We start from the raw sequence: 21,661 nt of genomic DNA, 5'->3' as shown, positions 1-21,661 counted from the left end.
GAAGGGAGGATGTAGAGGGAATTAGCACAAATAGCTTCCTTAAGGAATTTGGCCATAAAAGGGAGAAGAGATATTGCATGACAGCTAGCAGGGGTAGCTGGATCAAGTGAGGGTTTTTAATGATAGGGTAACCTTAGTGTGCTTGTAGACAAGAGGGAAGGAGCTGAAACACAGAGAGAGACCAGATATAAATGAGAGCAGCAGGGATGACAGAGAGGGCAGTCTGCTGAAGAAGCCAGGATGGAATGGGATCATTTGTGAATGGAGAAGGGTTGGCCTTGGCCAAGAGAAGGATTTATTTTCAAGTGAGATAGGGATGAAAGGAGGAGGAAGCAGAAATAGTCACCCGAGTGATGTGAAATGAGGAGGGAAAAAAAGGAAGCTCTCGGAAAATGGCCTCAATTTTTTCAATGAAATATGAGGCAAGGTTCTCAGTTGAGATGGTGGAGAGAGGGAACCATGGGGAGTTTGACGGATGAAAAGGTTCAGAAAATGGAAAGTAGAATAGTGACTCAATGAGGGAGGTAGAAGAATTGCTTTGCTGCAGTGAGAACCCAAGATTATGTAACATAAATTTCCGTGGACCTGGTTACCACAGTTTTGTGATTTTCTGTAGCTTAGATAGAAGCAAAACCAGTGGATGGTGAGGGTAATTCAAGGCTGGACTTTGGCAAATTGTGTTTCATATGTACAGCTGAGTTGGTTCAACAAGGGAATGAGGTAAGAAAGGAAGTTAATATATATAGTGTTACAGAAATGCTAGATATTATTATCATTATTATGGGAGGAACCATGAGCTGGTGCAGGGAGGATGGAGATCACAGCGAGGACAAAGAAGAGGGTTAGGAGTTGTGAGACACGGGGAAAAATGGAATGATAAAACATTATTATTGTATTACAGAATTTCAGAGTTCATGAACACAAAAGTGGAACGTGTGTGGACGATGGCAAGACCAAGGGTATGACCACCTCTGTGTGGCTGGGATGGAATGAAGGAGGAGGTCATGGGAACTGAGTAGATTGAGGAACTAAGAAGGCAAGGTATTTAAGGGAGCAATAATATGTATGTCAAAGTTCCCTAGTCTGAGGAAAGAAGATGAGGAAAGAGCAGTGAGCCAGGCACTGACCTCATTGAGTAAGGAAGAAGAATGTCCTGGGGGCTGACAGAGGACCACCATGAAGGTGAAGACTGGCTGATAAATATGGATAAACTGTCCTCAGAGGAAGCCAGGCTATTGAGTAACAGAGATAGAAGGGAAGTCTGGAGGCGTCACCAAGAAGCAAGGAGTGTTTTCACTCCCTGCACTGTGAGAGAAAGTGTCACCTGTACTGGAAAAGGGTGGCCAAGGGAGGCCATGTTATCAGGAAAGAGCCATGTCTCAGTAACTGCTGCAAGATGGAAGGAAGGAGAAAGAATATGCATTGAAGATGAAAGGAATCTTGTTCATTACAGAGCAAGCTTTTTGGAGGCCACAGTCAAAGCAGTGGTCAGATGTGGAATGGAACATTTTGGGGGTAAGGTTGGGACAGATAAGAATAAAAGACAGGTCAGTTGGAGATGGAGAATGAAGTCCAGCTGAGGATTCAGAATCACTGAGATGGGATGAGGATAAAGAGATGAAATCATGCTAACCATTGAAAAGTGAGTCCGAGCAGAGAATCTGTGATGGAAACATGTCTACTGAGAAAGGAACATGATTAAACTTCGAGGTCTTCCCTTAATGGCAGGTAGCAATGGGTCCGATGAGGCCCCAGGAGACCCACCTCCCAACAAGCAGGTATAGTAGCAGATCTGGGAGCCTGGTCAGGAAGCAAAGGTACCTTGCCTACTGTAGAAGGGTCTGAAGGGCAGAAGGTGGAAGAGGTCTTGTCTCCAGGTTACCAACTTAAAAAGATGGGAACCCTCAGAATTTCTTCAATTTTATATCGGTTCCAGGGAATGATACCACAGGAAAAATATGTCTTTTTAAGGAACCAGAAAAACCCAGTTTCTCCTCGGCACATTTTAAATCTCATCACCTATGCACATTCCTTATTCCCAAATAGGCTGAAAGCTTCGAGGGCAGAGATTATGACTTTTTTCTTTTTTTTTCATCCTCTATGCCTATGTCCCAGAGTTTTGCTCATAGCAGGAGCTTAACACAGGGGATCGTGAGACTGAATTATTTCAGGCTGATGCAAATTGGCATCTCAGTCTTCAGATTCAGGAATCAGAAATAACTTTGTTTAATGACAGGATAGAGCACAGGTAGGGTCACATTAGAGGGTGAAGGAAATAGGGAAAACAAATGGCCCAACTTAAGTGGAAGAGGAGGACTTCCATCTGCCCCAACGAGGACATTCATGTTTGTTTTTCCTCCTACCTACATCTGGAAATAGAATGGAACTGACTCAATCATTTCTTATAGTTGGTTTCTGGGCAGCACTTTCTTTTCCTGGTAACAAGGTGAGAAGGCCCAAAAAGGACTCACCTTATAAGAAAGAACAAGATTTCCAAGCAGCCTCGGGCTTTGGAACTTCTTATATAAGGAGTAGTATATTGGCCAGGCTCTCAGGGCCATCTCTCGACTGGATAAAAATCAAACATGGAGACACATTCACTATCCCCACTGTTTAATACAGAGCCCACAGAGTGCTTTACCACGTCAGTCCATACAGTCTGTTATTCTGCCTTGGAATTTTATCCCAAACGTTTTAAAATATGATAAATTACCCCAGTATGGGGTGTGTGAGGCTCAATTAGAAAAATAAAATCCTGTATGTGAAAAAAAAATGGATTTTCCATAGTAACAATAACAAGCTCATAGGTCTAGAAATGGCTCATAATGGGTATTTAAGACAGAAGAGTCTAATGCATTCCCTGACTGCTAGGCATCTAAAAGACCTAGCAGTTCCTCCATCGCCCTTAAGACAGAGACAGGAAACTTTGTTTTTAAGCCCCCACCCCAATCACAAAGTCAGTCTTGCTCTTGGCCACCTGGTCAGTGGTGACTAGGGGACTGTAGCTACCAAAATAACATTAAGAAAAATGAATTCACAACCTAGGAAAATGAAAGAGATACCATTTGAAACTTTGTCCATACTAAGCACAGGAACAATATATCATCAGTGATAACTAGTTATAAGGATGTTAGGGATCATCTAATCCAGAGGTGTCAGACACAAGGCCCTCATGTGGCCCAGAGTGTGGCTAGAACCAGATTAAACTGGGAAATGGTTAACAACATTAAAAAAGCCAATAATGCTACATTTTAAGCCTAAGTCAATATGCAGCCTGCAAGAATCCTTCTGTACGGATTAGTTGAGTGACACCACTGATCCAGTGTAATCCCCTCATCTTCAAATAAGGAAACTGAGGTCCAGGGAGAAGGGACTTGAACCCAGATCTCCTGATTCCTAGCTCTATTTCTTTCTGTTCTTCTATACTACCTCCCTTTGAAGAACATCCAGGCCAGGATTTCTTCTTTGTGATCTAGGAAACAGGAAGCTATATTTGGTTTTGTTTTTAACATTTGGATAACTGTATTTCAAATAATCTCATTTGTAATCCTGTGTATTTTGCTTTATGCAGTTAAAAATATCATCCTAAGGGGTCCAACCTTAGGTATCACCAGACTGCCTGTCAAAGGGGCTCACAAAAATGGGGAAAACCCCCTACTCTGATTCAGTCCCTTCTTGTTTTAAAGATGAAGGTGAAGCTTAGAAAGGTCCTCCATCAAGGTATCAGGAGAAGAAGCCAGCAGGACAGAGTTGGAAATGCCCTGTATTTCAAGGAGGGGAATGAGGGAGGGAAGCAGGAAGACTTCACGCAGACACTATTTGAACTAGGCCTTAAAGAAGATTCAGCACTTTTGGCAGAAACAAAGTAGATATCCAGCAATGAGGGCACGGCAAAGCGAGGTGTGGTAGGTACCTGAATGCGACGGACCATGACTGAGCTCTGAGGCACAAGGAACATGATCCACGGGCAGACTGATAGGAATTGACGCAAAGGGAAACAAGCAGAGCCACCCAGGAACCACAATGTGAATGGAAATGAAAAGAGCACTGTCATGAGCAGGCCTGGCCTCAAAGGAAAGAGGGAAGACGCTGCCTCCTTGCCTTCCCTGCAGAGGTGGGGGCCACAGCTATGAATACTACATGTAACATGGTAGTTAGTTTTGCTAAGATTGTCGTGGGGTTTGTTTTTCATTCTTTGTTATGGGTGGTGACTCTGGAAGGGAGGAGAAAAGAGGGATCTATGGGGAAATGTATGTGACATAAAAAGACAATAAACATTTATTTTTCACGAAATGATTCATGATAGATTTCAGCTGAAGAAATGGCTGAGAAGAGAATCTCTGGGAATTGACACATCCCAGGGGCAGGAAAACCCAGGACCAGCTCAGGAAACAGTCAGGGCCCCAGTTTGGTGGGAAATGGAGTTAAAGGGTCACAAGGGAGGACAGACAGACCAGCACCATGGTTTGGGAGAGGGGAAAGGGGCCTAGGTTTTCAGCAGGAAACAGGCATGACCACCACTGGGTAAAGACATGGAGAGAGCAAGAGGTTGGATCCATCACCACCAGTCATATCTCATCTGCACAAATGGACCTCCAGCCTGCCTGACAGGGTGTGAATCAGAGGAGGGCATTTTGTGATTTGTCTGAACAAATGCCACGTTAAAGGTGAATGGTCCAGGAGGCAGCACCCCTTAGCCCCATGCCTAGAATCACCCTTCATAGACAGCATCTCAAAGCCACAGAAGTAGGACTTATTCCTTGATTTTGTTAATGATGTTCCTCCCCTCCACCTAAAGCCAAACCCAAATGCCACCAACTCCAGGAAGTCTTGGTTGGGTCTCATAAAGCACTATTTTGAATCATTTAATGTGCTTCTCATATATTCCTGGGTATCATGGTCATTAACATTTAGACCACAGCTTCCTAATGCGATCTGAGGGAGACACTGCTATTTTTGATCAAACTGCTTCCTGAGGCCCCCATCCCCCAGGATCCAGCACAACATGCTGGGGGTAGGGGACATTGCTATCGTACTTTCTGGATTAAGAAACAGCCATTATTTCATTGAAGCAACACAACAACCCTGTATGATCAGTGATATAGGTGGGGGTTTTCCCCTTTTTTATTCTCTGTTATAAGGGTTGACTCTAAAAAAAGCAAAGGGGAAAGGATACTTGGGAAACATAGGTGATGTAAAAAAGAAGTCCCTGTCCCAGTATTGTTCTCTCCCTTCTGAGAAAGCTGAGTCTCAGAAAGGAGACTGGCCTAGTGAGAGTCCAGGCCAGAGCTCCCCATTTGCGTCCAGCCCATCTCCATCACTTCCATGGCTATACAGCTGCTGCTCAGATGAAGAGCCCAGAAAGCACCATCCCAGCCCCAGGGAAAGGCTCTCAAGAGTGGCTTTTCCTGCAATGATGCTGTATGAACTCGAATCTGATCACCAGGCGGCAGAAGATAGTCTGGCTAGCACAATGTCAATCACACCTGTTCCCCATTAAGCTCTAAATACTCTTATCAAATGTTTAGTCTGGGGAAATGTTCCAAATTTGTCAGGTTAAGGCTGCTGGAATGTTAGGGCAAATATGTTTTCACATGGTAATTGCATTGAAAGTAACAGCTTATAGCCAATTAAGCAGCACCCCCACCCAGCAGTCCAGAATTAGTATGAAGAGGGATGTTATTCCTACATCAGGTGAGGTATGAGGAGGCAGCCAAAGCTCCTCCTTCATCCCTCACCACCTGGGTTAGCCCCCCCTCCAACCCCCCTCTAGCCCCTCCATCCCCCATCACTTCTACCACCACCTGGACTGAAATTCCTACCACTTCTTTCCTCCCTCCTCCCCCAGCCAAGAATTCTCTTTGGGTGGCCAACCTATAAAATACCCATGTGTGACCAAGGGGGCCTTGGACCTCTCTTATTCATTCATTGGCTAGGCTGGGTTTATCAGATTAGCTAGTTACAGTTCAGGAGACAGACCTGAAAGACAGCCAACATATAAGTGAGACGTGCCCCACTGTCTCCTTTAACCTAGGCAAATTTTAGCTCTGTATTGGTCTCAGAATTTCCACTACCACCTGCCACCCCCCCACCCCAGGCCTTTATTACCTGTTCCTGGCACAATTAGATTCAACAGATATTTATTAAGTGAATCAAGTGCAAGGCTCCATGCTAGGAATAAAAAGACAAAAACAAAACAAAACAAAACCACCTGCCCTCAAGAACCTTACATTCTACTTGGAAGATGCAGCAAATAGACATCAGCAAGTAATACCAAGTGAGGTCAAGAGGTCAAGTGCTTTGGGTCTGGGGAAACAGTGCTTCGATAGGACAGGGTCCAGCCATCCTGGACAGGCTGCCAGAGGGATATGTCTCCAAGGACTCTGGTGAGGGCCTCCTCAAGGCTCTCCAGCCTTTGTCTACCAGCTCCCTCTTCATGTTCGATTAGACACTCCAAGTAAATGGGCCTACTGGGGGTCTGCCTTCCCCTCCTGTCCTCCAAGGGAGGATATGGAGCTTGAACGGAGGAAGGCATGCCAAACATTGCAAGCTTTCCATTCACCAATATCTACCATCACTACTCATTCCTGAGGCCCTCATCCCTCCCTGGAAGCTGCCCCCTCCCAAAGGAAACCTTCTCAGACTTTCTCTGCCTGAAGTGAGCATTTCCTCACCATGGCACTTGACAGTTATTTTATGGAAATTATCGTTTGCATTAGACTTATTTGCATACATGCCATTAATCAACAACAAGCGCTAATCAAGCAGCTTGGTAGCATTGTGGGAGGTGCTGAAACCTCTAGCTGCTCTGGACAAGAGACAGGAAGAGTAAATCCTGAAGGCTCTTGCTTCCCTTTGGGAAGGAAGTTAAGGAAGTGCTTGTCCAAATCCTGCAGCTAAGACAGAGGTATCTTTACTTTTCACACCTGGGGCCAGGGAAGGGCAGAGGAAGGGGAACATGCCCCTGGTCCTCCGGAAGTCTGCCCACATCTAGGCTTCATAGAGAAATCCCAGAGTTCACTCAGCCTTTACCACAAGGGGGCGCTCCCATAGCAATGATTCAGGGAGACACAGCATTCACCCTGTAACCCCTTTCTCTGGTAAGAGAAGAGGAGAGGGAATGAAGTTTTTAGTCAATTTTAATCCTCACCTCACTTCTGTATACAATGTGGATTAAAAATAACTTAAATGTGAATCATCTGCTGAGTCTCCCATTGATCTTTGAAGACTGGCTCAAAGACCACCTCTACAGGGAAGGGAGCATCTCCTCCACCACCAGGGAAGGCTCACAGCCCTGCAAGGCTGTGCCTCCGACATGATGACCCCTCCTCCCCTGGAGCGCAGGGAACAGAATGCTGGATCTGCACTGCAGGGAAACTGAGGAGCCAGTCGTGGTGTGTGGAGGTCAGCCTGGATCTCAGCTTGCTGCTTGTACTGCATCCTGTGGTTCCAGACTTCACTCTCTCTTCTCCAAACACAGGGCATGCCTGGGAGCCCAGATGTCAGCACGAGGACAGCGTCCCTCCGAACCACCACACTTCAATGCCCTCCCTGCTTTCTGGATATCTCCTCTGTGACTACACACAACAGGCAACCCTCAAACTGCCAACTGCCTTCCCCAGTTGCTGGGCCTTCCTTCCCCTGTCCACCACCCCTGCACCCCTTTTCAGGAACCACTATCAAATCAACTCTGTTATTATTTCTGGATAGGATATGTCAACCTACTCCCCTAGGGCCCCCACCCCTGTAATTATGCAACCAAAGTGCCCCTCCCCAGTCACTATTCCTCTATGTGGAGGTGTCCCGAACCAGAGGCTCCTTGAGGCCAAGGGATGTCTTTTTTTTTTTTTTTCTGGTATCTGTGGGGCAACTAGGTAGCGCAGTTGGACTTGGGACTCAGAAAGACCTGAGTTCAAATTCTGCCTCAGATACTAGCCATGAGACCCTGGACAAGTCACTCCACCTTTGTTTCTCTCCATTTCCTCATCTGTAAAAGGGAGAAGAATGATGTCCACTACAGAGTCGTAGTGAGGATGAAAGTGATGCTGTATATAAAGCAAGTGTTTTACAAACCTTAAACTGCTTCAGAAATACTAGCCATTATTCTTACTGTTTTTGTTCCCTCTCTGAACCCAACCCTCCTCCAAACGCCCCTATTTCTTCTGGATAAACCACCATTCTCCTGATCCCCTCAATCCATTCTGGAGTCTTCCCTCTCCTCCACCACTGCCAAAGGCTATCATCTCATCTCCACCTCCCCATTCATGCCTCGCCTCCCAGCCCAGGCAGGCCATTTGCTGTTCCCTCATCTATAGCCCCCTCTCCCTCCATCTCCCACCATCTCACCTTTCCCTTTTTCCTACTGTCTCCCCTACCTCACCTCAGCCCCAGTCCAGCCCCATTCTCTGAGGACCCCTAAAGATTCCCATCAGTTTCTCATTCAGATTCTACAACTCCATGGTTATTTGAGGCAACTGACCATGAAGAGATGACCAAAGCCTGGGCATCCTCTGGGAGCCAGTGTGAGCTCCATGTTTGGGCGGTCTAGCTCAAGCCTGGGTCAGGTCACTGAATGTGGCAAAGTAAAAATAACTTAACTGAGGGCCCTGCCCTCAAAGGAATTTACAAGCTGGAAAATACCTGCAAGGAGGCTCTCCAGGAGAAATCAGCTGGCCTAAGGGCCCGATTCTTGAGTTTTTGTGATTGACTCCAGAAGGACAGAGGCTTTTCTGGTATTTTAAGAAGCAATCAGTAATAATAGCCTGGCAAGGATATCCCCTTGGGGGAGCAGATTTCAGGTCTGGTATAACTGGCTTATGTCAAGAACAAATCTACAATTTAAAGATGGAGAGTTTTGTTATAAAATGACTCTTCATCATTTTCCTGGCCATTATATGATAACAACTCACATTTCTATGGTGCTTTAGAGCTAACAAATGCTTTCCCCACAATGAGACAGTAGTATAGGCCTAAGGATGATAAATGGGGACTGCATGGAGGCAGGGTGGCTGGTGCTGGTGCTAAAGTCACTGAGGAAGGTGGTAGGGACCCTGGAAGTTGACTGACAAGACAGACAATGGGAAGAGAGGAGCCTAAGATCTAGATCAGTTGGGTCCAATTCAAATAGAAACTGGGATGGCTGCATACTGACTTAGAAAACCACATATTAGCATTATCTATGTTTTACTGTCTTTTTATTTATTCTGTTAAATATTTCTCAATGACACTTTCATCTGGTTCAGGCAGCAGTCTGGAGAGTCAGGAATGTCCTGGGTTGTAGGCAGCACACTTCTGGTCTAGACAAACTGTAGAGGCTTGGAAAGAGAAAGGACAGGAGAGAAGACCCAAGGCAGGGCAGGTGGTCAGATGATGGACAGAGCTCAAGATGCTCACTTGGGAGCAGGGGCTTTGAATCCCTGTGAGACTGCATCCCATCTAGGTCTACAAGGCTCCCAGATGTTCAAGGTACTAGATGATCCTTCACCCTAAAATCCCTGGATCTCAGGAACTCAAGCCTATAATGAATGGACAATGCAAAGCTTCCGAAGGTGTTTGGAGTCACTGGTGAGACATGCCGAGCAATGAGAAAAGCCAAACTCCAGACCCTGGAGGTCATTCTGGATTCAGTAAAGCAGGGGGTGGTAGGCCCTTTGGGAGTGGAGATCTATCTATGTGACTCCTGACTCAGAATCACTGGCCTCATCACTAAATCACTAAGAGTCACTCAGAATAACCCACAGCTTCATCTAAGACAGCTCAAGCCTAGCCATGAAAAGGAATTTTACTACAGCTAACATTCCTGCCCTGGACAACTCAATCCCAGCCCAAAGAAGAACTGAGGTTTGTGAGAGAGAAGAGAAAAAACATATACAGTGAAAGCAGTCATGGGGCAAGACAGGTGACACTGCATGGCCACAAAATTCAGGTCAAAGACCACAGAGGCTGCCTGCCCTATCTCAATAACCTTTGTCAAAGCACACAGTCATCTCTTCTCTTTTAAAATAAGGGTGCAGTTATATATGGTATTATTAGGCACAAACCAGGTTGGTTGCTGGGTTTGGGAGTTGGAGCACACTTGATCAACTACATTAAAACAAAACTTGTCACTAAAGTAAAAACCAGCCAAATGTCTGGAGCTGGCAAGTGGGGGTGTGTGTGCTGGGGGTGGGGGAGGGAGGCTGGGTTTAGTAAAAGCCCAAGACTTGGAGAAAGCAGGAGAGATAAATCACAGCTCTGACCTTCCCTACCTCAGAGACTCTGGGCAAGGATCTCACCTCCCTGACCCTTGATTTCCTATTATCTGCAAAGAGGAGGATAATAGGACTTGAAACTGATTGATGAAGTTGAATGATTTCGACTTCTTAAAAGGCCCTTAGGGATCCTCAAGACCAATGGCTCTTCACCTTTCAGGACCTGCTGGACACTTTAGGTACACCAGCTGGGGTGGCCTGAGAAGGGGCCCCTGGCCACAATCATGCTTTAGGTTTGGTTTGGTTTTTAATTCATATGGAAAGAAATGCTCAATTTCAATTAGAGTTTAGTGAAAACTAAGATGTCATTTTTTTTTTCCATCCAAGTTCACAGACCCCCTGAAATCCATTCACAAGTCTCCAGGGTGGTCTGTGGCCCTCAGGCTAAGAATCCCTAATCTAATCCAACCCTCTCAGTTTTTTTTTTTTCAGAGAAACTGAAATTCAGATACATGATGCTTGTCAAAGGGTGAAAGTAACAGACCTGGCATTGAAAGTCAGATCACCTGACAAGAATCCAGCATTAGTTCCTCTAGAAAATACTGCCTCTAGCCTTGAAACACTATGAAAATCATTTAGAATCTATGTTTGTGACCAATTATTCATTTACAAGTCTTTGAGGACAATCATGCTGTTTTTCCAATCTTCCCCTTTATCATTTGCCTTTTAAAAAGTGGAGGAAAGAAAGAGGCAAAAATAATCTAAAGACTAGGGAAAAGTGGAATTTATATATTATTTCCCTTGTCAGCATGTTGGATTTGTTTTTCTTCTTTCTTTAAAATAAAAAAAAGAGGCTGCAGTTACAAAACCCTGCTGGGGAGCTTACAACCTCTGATCCTGAACCCAGTGAGCACAGCCATGCAACACACACACACACACACACACACACACACACACACACACACACACACACACACACACACACACTGAAATCTCAGAGTTGGGACAAAGCAACTTTGTTAGGATGGTCCAGAAGAGAACCCAGGAGGAAATTCAAGAGAACAGCACTGACAAATTAGTAAAGGCCCAAATCCCAATTCAGTGAAGGCCTTGAAGCAGAGAGGCCAAGGAGGATATTATCTTGGAAAACAGCAGCTCCGCAACTCTCCCATTGCAGGCTGCCCAGGTCAAGATCCCCCCTTCAGATTCTTTTTCCTCATAATCACTTCCTTCTCTGTAGGCCAGCATTTTGGTGACACAGCCCATGCAAATGCTGATCCCATTCATTCATTTCTCCTCAGTGGCCAAGGTAGATGTTGACTCACTGTAAGAAAAAACCTTCCCAAAGTGGGAGCTGTCCAACGTGTAAGGATGGGCAGCTTCAGGCTAGAATGAGTTTCCAGCCCACCCTGGAGCCCTTCAGAGAAAGCTGGCAAGTACAGGGCAAGTTCTGGTCTGGGATGTCTCACTGGTATCCTGAATCAGGTGCAGGGTGGACTGGCTGTCTTCTGAAGTCACTTCCAACTCTGATCTTGGGCTCAAGCAGGCCCTTAAATTATTTACTGCCACTAAAAGACTATTAGATGGGCAGTCGGGCAGCAAGGTGGTACAGTGGATAGAGCACCAGTGCAGGAATCAGGAGGATCTGAGTTCAAATCTCACCTCAGACACTTGACACTCACCAGCTGGGTGACCTTGGGCAAGTCACTTAACCCCAATTGCCTCATCTTGGGTCATCTCCAGTCATCCTGATGAATATCTGGTCACTGGATTCAGATGGCTCTGGAGGAGAAGTGAGGCTGGTGACCTGCACAGCCCTCCCTCACTCAAAACGAAGTCAAGTGCAAGTCATGTCATCATCTCTCTGATGGCATGGTCTTCTTCAGCAAGGAAGGACGAACACACACAGAAGGGAAGTTAGGATATGGGTTCAAATCCTGTCTAACCGAACTGTCTAATCCTGGACTAACTGCACCCTTAGATGAGTCATTGGTCTCTGGGTCTCATATCCTTTATGGATTCGATGAAAGACTTGGGACAGCTCACAGGGTCAAACTCAAGGTGTGCAAAAACTCCCCAATTAAACCCGATCAAGATGTAACTGGAGAAAATAGTTAACACAATAAATAACAAAAGGATATAACGAAGTACTTAATTCACCGCCTGCCAGGGAGGACAGAGCTTGCCCCCACAGTGCTGACCCCGAATCCAGACTTCTGACACAGCCGCTTGCAAACCCCCCGAGGCCCAAGTGAGCAGCTCCGGGCTAACCCCCAGGGAGGCTCCAGCCCCGGGGCTGCTCCTTTGTGGGCAGCCGAGAACTTCTGGCCAGGCTGTCCCAGCTCGGAGCCTCCCACTTGAGGCCTGGGGACAGGCTTTATCCTCAACACCCAGGGCGGACCCTGGAGATCCCGCGCCCCCAACCCAGTCCTTCGGGGCAAGGCAGAGTTGCAAGGGATAGACAGAGCATCTAGTGTGTTACAGAGGGGGAAACTGAGGCTCAGAGAGGTGGCCCCACAGACTAGAAGGGCTGGGCGGGGACTGGAGCACAGACGGCCGAGGCTGAAGGGGAAACTGAGGCCCAGCGAAGGGCCGCGTCTGCCAGCCTGGCACTCGCTACGTGGCCACAGCCCGCGACCTTTGGCGGCTCCGAGGCACCGCCCTCCAGCGGAGGTGGGGCCGGCCGGTGCGCCACAAGTTCCGGCATGCCCCACGGACCCGGGCCCTCACCGAGGGGTCCCGGCCTCCTCCCCTCCGCCCTGGGACCACAAGTCCCGACATGCCCCGCGGGGCGCTTGGGCTCCGAGGGTCCCGGCCTCCGTCTCCCGCCTCGGAGGACCACAAATCCCGACATGCCCCGCGAGCCCCCGGCGCTTGGACTGCGGGGTGGCCTCGCGGAGCACGCCGGGAGCGGTAGTCCGGGGGTCCCCGAAGCCGCAGGCCCCGCTCTCACCTGCACAATGCGGGAGCACTGGGTGCCCTTGCCGGCGCCAGGCCCGCCCAGCACGAACACGACGAACGGCTTCATGAGGCGAGGCTGGCGGAAGTCGAAGACAGAGGTCGGGGACAGCAGGCGGCGGACGCTTGGACCCGGAGCCCGGGGCGGCTGCAGCAGAAAAGGCAGCGGGAGCGTGAGGCCGGGCGCGGAGACGCGGAGGCGAAGGCAGCAGCTCAGCATGCGCCAAAACCTCGACTCCCGGTCTCCTTCTGGCTGCCTGGAAAGAGGAGGAGCATGGGGAGGGGCGCGAGGGCGATGGGGCGGGGCCGGAGGGAGGGGCTCGGGAAACGCTCGCGGTGGGCGGGGCCTCGAGGGAGGGCGTATGGGCAGGAAGGGGCGGGGCAAGGAGGGGAGGCTGCCGGAAGGTGCTGGGAGCCCAGAGGGCTTGGGTCAACCGAGCCTGGGCAGTACCTGCTGAGGGCCCCGCCCCCTGCTCCGGGCCCCGCCCCCGCCCCGCCAGCGCCCCTCCCATCCCTGACGCTGAGAATCTGAGGTCTGGACCACTTTCCACTCCCTGTGACCCCATTCAGGGGAAGGCCGGCCTGTGATTTCAGTCTAACCCCATTAGACCGTAAGCCCTCAGGGCAGGACTGCCCTTTGTCTACCCCAGCACCTGGCACGTAGTAGGATTGCCGTAGAGAACTGCTAAATGAGCAAAGCCCAGCTGCCCCTTCCGGCCACTTCTTGAGAGTTTGGAGCTGCCTGAAACATTGAGAGGTTAAGTGACCTACCCAGGGTCACACAGCCAGTAGGACCTTGGGGAGCCAGGGCTTCCAAGCTCCGAGCCCTGTCTGGGGCTGTCCGTGTCAGTCTCAATCTGTTGACCCTGGATGGATGCCCAGGCCATGTTATCACCAATCTGTTCTTAATGTGCTTTTGATAATAAAGGCCTTTGCATAAGAGCTTTCATGATAATTACTGTCATAGGTTTCCAGAAAGAACCTTTGTTAAGGGATCGGAGATGATCCATTAAAGGAATCCCAGGCAAGGACACGATTACGAATCATCCCGAAAGGCTGATTGTGCCAGTGTAACTGGCCAACATTGGCCCCAGAGCAGCGAAGGTGAAGGAGGCCACAGAGAGGGCTGGGGGCCTGGATTATTCTCTGCGACTGACCTCCATATCAGCTCCCCAATGTGTCCTCTCCTTTCCACTCACTGGCTTAGACCTCATCTTTGCTTCCCTGGACTACAACAGTATCTTTCTAATAGAACTCCCTGCCTCTGGTCTTTCCCCATTGCAGTCCATCTTCTGTACAGCTGCCAGCTAACCTAATCTTCCTAAAACACAGGTCTGACCGTGTCATTTCCCAGCACAAAACTCCACTGGCCATAATTACCACTGGAATCAAATACAAACTTTTCTCCTTTGTGATTGAATGCCCTAACCATGTAGTTCCAACCTACCTTTCCAAGGTTACTCCATGTTACACCACTTCATGCATTTTATGGTCCAGGCAAACTAGCCTTACTGAACTTCATACATGTCACTCCATTTCCCATCCCTACCTGGCTGTGCCTTATGCTTGGAAGGCACGCCTTCCTCAATTCCAGTTTTGAGAAGTTTCCTTCAAAGTTTACCTCAGACTCCACCTTCAACATATAGACTTCCTGATTCCCTCAACTACTAGTACCTCCCCCTATTATTACCTTGTAATTTTTTGCATATCTTGATGTAAGGGACTATCCCTTTCAGAAATGGACAGTTTTATTCATTGAAAGGGGCAAAAACAAAGACAGTTGTGAGAGAAATGTTTTTTAAAAAAAAAACCCATGGAGAAAATATACTTACTTTGGATAAAAATGTCCCAAGTGTCCTCTTTCTAAGCATATAACTTGCAAATTCCTGTTATGAGGACTTTAGTTAATAGCTGGGACACTCTGATCCCTAGAACTATTTGGTGACTATGTATATTGCCAAGTTATGGCTTAGTTGGCAAAAATGTGGATTTGGGCTTATAACCGTAAGATAGAAGTGAATCATTCCACTGAGGGGACCTTACTTTGGATCATAGGGTAACTCACAGAAGAGCTAATTCAGAAGCAATGCTGATCCCAAGAGAAATCTCCACTTGGGTCAGGGAAGAGGTTCTACTTAGAGCTTGCACTATCATCTGCTTGGAAGAATAGGCTGGAGTATAACAAGTTTTGTCTCTTACCTGCCACTCGCAAGAACTGAGTAGAGAAAAGATTTTGTCTCTGGAAAAACCAATCGATACTTCCACCAGGAGAGCCCAAACAAGAGAAGAGATGTAGGAAAGCTCTGAAGATTTTCAAACTTTGGGCGTATGCTTTTTTTTCTGATAGAATATAGATGTAGAGTGGTCCCAGTAGAGAAGCCAGCAGAAGAGACAGCCAGTACTGTCACTCAGAAGAGCCAAAAGGCCCAGGAGAGGAGCCCATCAGTAAATTGTTCAGGCCATTCTTGAGAACAGCAAAGTATATGATGTCTATCATCTGTAGTTGTCAGTTGTGCTGGGCATTTGTGTTCCTTCTGCTTGGGTTTCCCTGATATAGTTCTGTAAGTTTGTACCCACTTTCCCCCAGTATACACCCTAGTTTATGGGTTGAATGGTATGCTAATATTCTTCTTGCATTGGCTTTTGTTTTGTAAATGTTTCTGATTAAGAGTTAATAGAATATCACATGAGCAGCAAGATGGAGGAGTAGACATTTTCTCTGATCCTACACGTCTTAAATTACACATCAAAGATAAAGCAATGTCAGCTGCATCCATGATGTAGGACACCTGTAACCCAAAATAAATTTAAAAAACAAAATCCAAACCCACAAACTGATACTTTTTCACCTTGAGCTCATTTGTCACTTCTCCACCTCTGAAGCTACCAGCAGTAGCTATCTAGCAGACCTAAGGACATGAGCCAGGGGCCACAACCCTATAGCACCAGTACTGCAAAGCTCTGAACTGCCAATGCTGTCTAGTGGACAACCCTGTAACGCTAGCAGAACTGCAGCCAGGCCAACAACCCTATAATATCAATACCTCAAAACTCCAAACTGCTGATGCCAGACCAAAGAACAGAGGGAGCAGGATAGGACATCAGGACAGGACACTATTTGGGGGAGTGGGGAGATGGTTGTTTAACACTGAGGGGAAAAGTACAACATCCTAATGGGGCCAATTCTGACCTAAAGCTACTTGGGACAGAGATCTAGGCTGTGAAACTGTGAACTGCCTAGTGTGAGAGGAGGCTGAGAGGCTTTAAGACCTAACCATTATGGAAACCACAATCAGGAGGGATTCATAAAATGAGTCATACAGGGAAAAATAAGGGAGGGGAAAGAGTGAAGTTACTGAAGATTTCAGGAAAAAGAAAACTCAACAACCTTGAACATAAGCATATCAACAGGAAAAACAGTAACAACAGAAGGAAATATGGCTCCCCGCCAGTAAATGAGTGGCAACAGCTGTGAACAAATACCGCAGAACAAAGGAAAATGATTCAATACTTGATAAAACAGAAGACCCACAGGCTAAGATTTTAATGCAGCTTGGCAATTACTTTCAGACAACTTTTCAGCACAAAATAACAACTGTTCTCGGATAGATGTGTCTAGGAGGCTGCTATTGTGAAAAAGACCTAAGCTTTCTAGTGGGATGTAACTTGAGGCAGCTAGATGGCTTCATAATTCATAGCCCACCTGGCCTAGAGTCAGGAAGACTCATCTTTCTGATTTCAAATCTAGCCTCAGACACTGACTACTGGTGGGACCCTGGGCAAGTCACTTCACCCTGTTTGCCTCAGTTTCCTCATCTGTAAAATGAGCTGGAGAAGGAAATGGCAAACCCCTTCAGTATCTGCCAAGAAAACCCCAAATGGGGTCACAAAGAGTTGGGCATAATGGAAAATGATTCAACAACAAGAATAATGTGAGGGGTCAAAAGTGTGACATGGAAGCCAAGAGAGCTACTGTGAACTTAGTTTCCTGGAACAGATGTGTTAACATACAGAGGAAGGGCTAGTAAGTGACATGACCAGTAAGTGGTACTTATTTGTATTCAGAACTTTCTGATTAAGCTTAACTCTGGACAGAAAGATAGGTATAAACAGCTCCAGGAAGTCAGCAGGATGCTACAACATATGAAAAAATGAGTCACAGAAGTAGGCATAGGGGTTACAGAAACAAATTTCAACTTCTCTTTTCATGGTGATAATTAGTCTTTTCATCCTTGATGTCATCCTATTGGTAAAAATAACCAAGGTGATTAAGGATTTACTTAATGCCATAAAAAGCACTACACTGTCTACTAGGAGAAAATTGAGCATTATTTTGGGATTCTGAAAGGAAGATAGATACCTGGCATTCAGTCTTACCTGTGGTGAGCAAAAATCATGGCCTTTCAGAGTATCCCTGAAATAACCACAATATCACTGTTTGGTCACACCGTGTACGCACAGGATATTAACATCCTGTGGTTTGACAGAGTCTCTGTTTGCTTTGGTTAGGTAATGAGATCTTTTCTCCTCAGGCCTGTCCTGCCCTGTTATGTGTCCGTAAATATTTGTGAGGCAAGTCTGATTCCATAAAGCTGGAAATTCTCTCTACCTTCCCTAATAAGTTCTCATAAATTTCATCAGCTTCATTTCCAGCATTGTCAATTCATTAAATGCTGGGAGCTACATCTCTATCCATCCTCACCTTCAGGGAAGCGTCTCTTAACCTTTATGAGAATGCTTAAGTAGGTTTGTAAGTTCTTTTACTAACAAGAAGTCTACAGAGCAGGGTTGAATGGGAGAAGGTCTACTCTAGTCTGAATAAACTATGTAATTGATAAACTGTATAATTACTGATAAGCTGTATAATTACCCTTCCCCTTTCTCAACTCAATAAGCACTTATTCTATGCCTTTCTCTATGGTAGTGGCAGGGGAAAGGCAGCAGCTCTCTGCATTTCCTGCTTAGAGATGACTAGCCAGCTAGTATATCGACTTTGGTGGATCTGTGATCTCCCAGAAGTGAGCCATGCTGTCACCAGCCATGCTGGTCTGCCAGGAATATTTCACATTCTAATTGAGTCTGATGTTGGCTCTTGAGTTTTGTCACATATATTGGAGGTCTCCTGTTAGATAAGTTGTACAGCTCTCTTTCCAGAAACCTCAAAACAGCTTTCAGGGAGCCAGAAAATCAGGGGGAATCATACAGGAATCTCCCCACAAAGGTAAAAAACAATTCCATGAATCATTTTAGTCAATACCAATGAAATAGCTTTGATTTGTCCAACTGTTGCAAGGCATCAGCTTCTTTTATTTTGTGGCTTCCTTTTTCTGGTTTCATTTCCTATCTATTATAACAGAGTTGGAGTTAAAAAAAAATACAGAACAACCACCTGGCAATTGTTTATAACAAAATCATGTAATAGTGTAAAAATGAAAAAAAAAACCCCTAAGTGCCCATTGGAACTCTGCATTTGGAATCAGAATAACTGAGTGCCAGACCTGGAGCTTCCCATACCTCTATGACCTTGAGTGAGTCTTTTAACGTCTCTGAGTTGCAAATTGTACCGGGGACCAGCCACCAGGTGCTGAATTTTTGCCATCACAGTCACTACACAGGCAGAGAGGCTTAGTGCTCTATATTGATGAGGGGAGTGTCTACTGAGGAACCAGGAAAATTCTGGTTCCTGGAGGTTTTGAAATGAATGTTATTGTCATTTACTATAATTAAAGATAATGATAGTGAAAAATGTAAATAGTAGAAAGACCACTTGTCGTGGAAACAGAGAACATAAACTTGACACTGTATGACTTTGGGCAACTTCCTTAACCTCCCTGGGCCTCAGTTCCTCATCTGTAAAATGGGAGTGGGGAAGGATTTGACTAGATAGGCTTTAACTTCCTTTCCATCTATAGCTCTCTGATCTTATCAGATCCTAAGTCACTTAACTTCCCTGGGCCTCAGTTTCCTCAGCTGTAAAATAGAGGGATTGAGGTCCCTTCCAGCTTTAGACCTAGGATCCTGAGATCTCAATTTAAGTGTGGAAAGACACCCCCACCCCCATCCCCATCCCCACACACAAAATAATGCAAAGCAGAAAAAAAGATAGGTCTAAAAGAGTGGTGTACATGATGACTACAAGTCTACAGTGACCACTGATATTTCTAAAGCCCCTTAAAGTTTACAGAACACTTTATGGGCATTATCTCATTTGAGGCTCACAACAGCTCTATAAAGAGGGTCCACCAAGGATTAGACTCCCTATTTTCCAAATGAGGCTTGCAAAGGCTTACCATGACGCTTGTCCAGAATTGCATTGCTAGTAAATGGCAGAGGAAGTACTTGAACCCAGCTTTTCCTGCCTCCAGGCCCAGACCGCGTCACTCTGCCATATTCCCTTTGTCATATATGTGAATATACAGATCTAGGCCCCAGAAAGGGATTGAGAAGGAGTCGTTGATAAACTGCTGCTGCTATTCGTGTGTTTACTTATGGTTTTTTCATTATAAATTGTTATGCTCTTGATTGACATGTGAAGTTAAATAAGTTCCTAGTAATAGAAAAGAATCAAAGAACAAGACCTGATGTGGCAGGATGCTGGCCACTTGAGCTCAATCCTTGGAAGCAGGCTCAGAGGGTTGCTGATGGCTTGGAAGTCTGCTTCTGGGAGACACATCATGATGAAAGAACCTAAAAGATATCTGGATCCTGTGCAAACCTGGAACTGGTTCCAGTCTGGTCAAACTTCTGGCAAATAATAGCCTCTTTGATTAACTGTGGGTGCATGGCCAGAACAGGAGGCATGTCTCCTGTCTTCATCGATCCTTCCCTGGCTCTCAGCATCTGGTGAGAGACATTATGATGAGAAGAGAGATTTTGGCCCTCTCCCTCTGAGGTTGGCATGTGCCCTATGAATATGGCACTCAATCCTTTGCCCTTGGTATTTGTTTTTTCATTTAGGTGAGTTTGAAACTAAGACTTTTGGAGTTTTAAAAGGTCAAAGGAATAAACCACTTAATGTCGTAGAGTCTGAGAGTTGGGTCCCTGATGGGTTTTGCAGCAGGCCCAGCATCAGTGTCCCAAAACGCAAAGAACAACATTCTGGAGCCAGCCCAGCTGAGACAACAGCAGAAGAACACATTGGGAGAAAGAGGAGATAACCATTCAGCTCAGGTCTTCAGGTTGTCTTGGAAGCAGCCTGGGATTTTCAGAGCACATAAATGAGCTTAGTTCACATGTTTCAAAGGTTTGGCGGCTCTGTTCTCATTAGGGAGCCACAAGGGAGCAGTAGATTATATTGTGATGTCAGGTAGACCTGGAGGGGAGGGGAGGGGGCAACTGGAGAGAGATAAAACTGGAACAAAACCACTTTGGACTCAGAGCCAGGACACTTGAGTTTCGGTCCCAACTCCAACGTTGACTAGCTGTGTAAGCTGGGCAATTCGTTTCAATTTAACCACATTTATTAGGTACCTGCTATGACTAAGTCCCTCAACTCTTCAGAGACTGAGTTTCTTCATCTATACGATGACTGTAACAATTTTTATACTACTTATCTCTGCAGGTTGTGAGAAAAGCATTTCATAAGTGTTCAGAAATAGGAGAAAATATTACTAGTATTGGTAGTACATGGTACAGAACTCCTTAGGGAGTTTAAAGACCAACTCCCCTCACTCGGTGCTAGGTTAATTTCTTTTATTTAGCCTTTCAAGCACCATTTCCTCATAGCCTAGTTTTTAATTTATATGTCCTCTTTCCTCTTGTGAGTATGCCCTAGATATATACTCTGGTGGTCTAGAGGGCATGTACAGACTGGGAGAGAAGGGAAAGAGGAAGATGACAGACTTGGGCAGCTACTTATGGATGTAGCACCAGGAGAAAGGGAAAATTCCTTGAAGAATTTCCTAGTGCTGTGCTGAGCCTAGGGATAAATGCAGACTCATCAGGCAGGGCAGGGTTAGAACTTAGTCAAGAAGATAGCCTTGGCACCAAAGGCAAAGGGCCCTTGGACTCCTTCCAAGTAGGGCATTTGGTGCCTCAGCCAGCTGACATGGCTTGAACCCGAATGCTTCTCAAATCTTTTCCTCCTTGAATCTGAATAGCACCTTGTTTGTACCTGGGGCCACCTTGATAGGGAAAATTTCCATACAGAACTGAGCTGCCTCAGTGGCCCAGTACTGCCCTTGTACACCCATTGTGCTTCCTTTTCTATTGTGGGACTATGATGTACCTATCTGATATCCTCCGATAGATCTCTAAGGCCAAGAGTCCTGTCTAATTTTTTATTAATCTCCCCCAGTGCCCAATCTAACTGAGAAAATTGAGAAAGAAAATTATTTAAGGTCCTGAGCACAAGTACATTGTGAAGGGACTTGTATCAAGATCCTCTGTTGCTATACCAGCTGCATCACAAAGCGGACATTGTTATGTGTGTCAAAAAGCCATCAGACTGGATCTAACCTGGATCCGGTTTCTTGTGTTTGCATCACAGTCCCACTCACTCCCTTCAGAACAAG

The 21,661-nt window shown here is 46.2% G+C and overlaps 1 protein-coding gene across 1 annotated transcript in view; it reads right to left on the bottom strand.

The window, feature by feature from the left end:
- The window catches only part of CMPK1 (cytidine/uridine monophosphate kinase 1), a 31,807-nt gene extending 18,245 nt beyond the window's left edge, over nt 1-13,562 (bottom strand). Inside the window, exon 1 of the mRNA XM_072649358.1 lies at nt 13,144-13,562. Coding sequence (XP_072505459.1) covers nt 13,144-13,368 — 225 coding nt within the window. The 5' untranslated portion in view covers nt 13,369-13,562. The remainder of the gene's footprint in view (nt 1-13,143) is intronic.
- Between the last annotated feature and the right edge of the window lie 8,099 nt (nt 13,563-21,661).

The sequence above is a fragment of the Notamacropus eugenii genome, chromosome 2 (genome assembly GCF_028372415.1).
Source record: "Notamacropus eugenii isolate mMacEug1 chromosome 2, mMacEug1.pri_v2, whole genome shotgun sequence".
Classification (NCBI taxonomy): domain Eukaryota; kingdom Metazoa; phylum Chordata; class Mammalia; order Diprotodontia; family Macropodidae; genus Notamacropus; species Notamacropus eugenii.
Note: the sequence above shows the minus strand (reverse complement) of the source record. Positions and strands in the feature narration are given on the sequence as shown.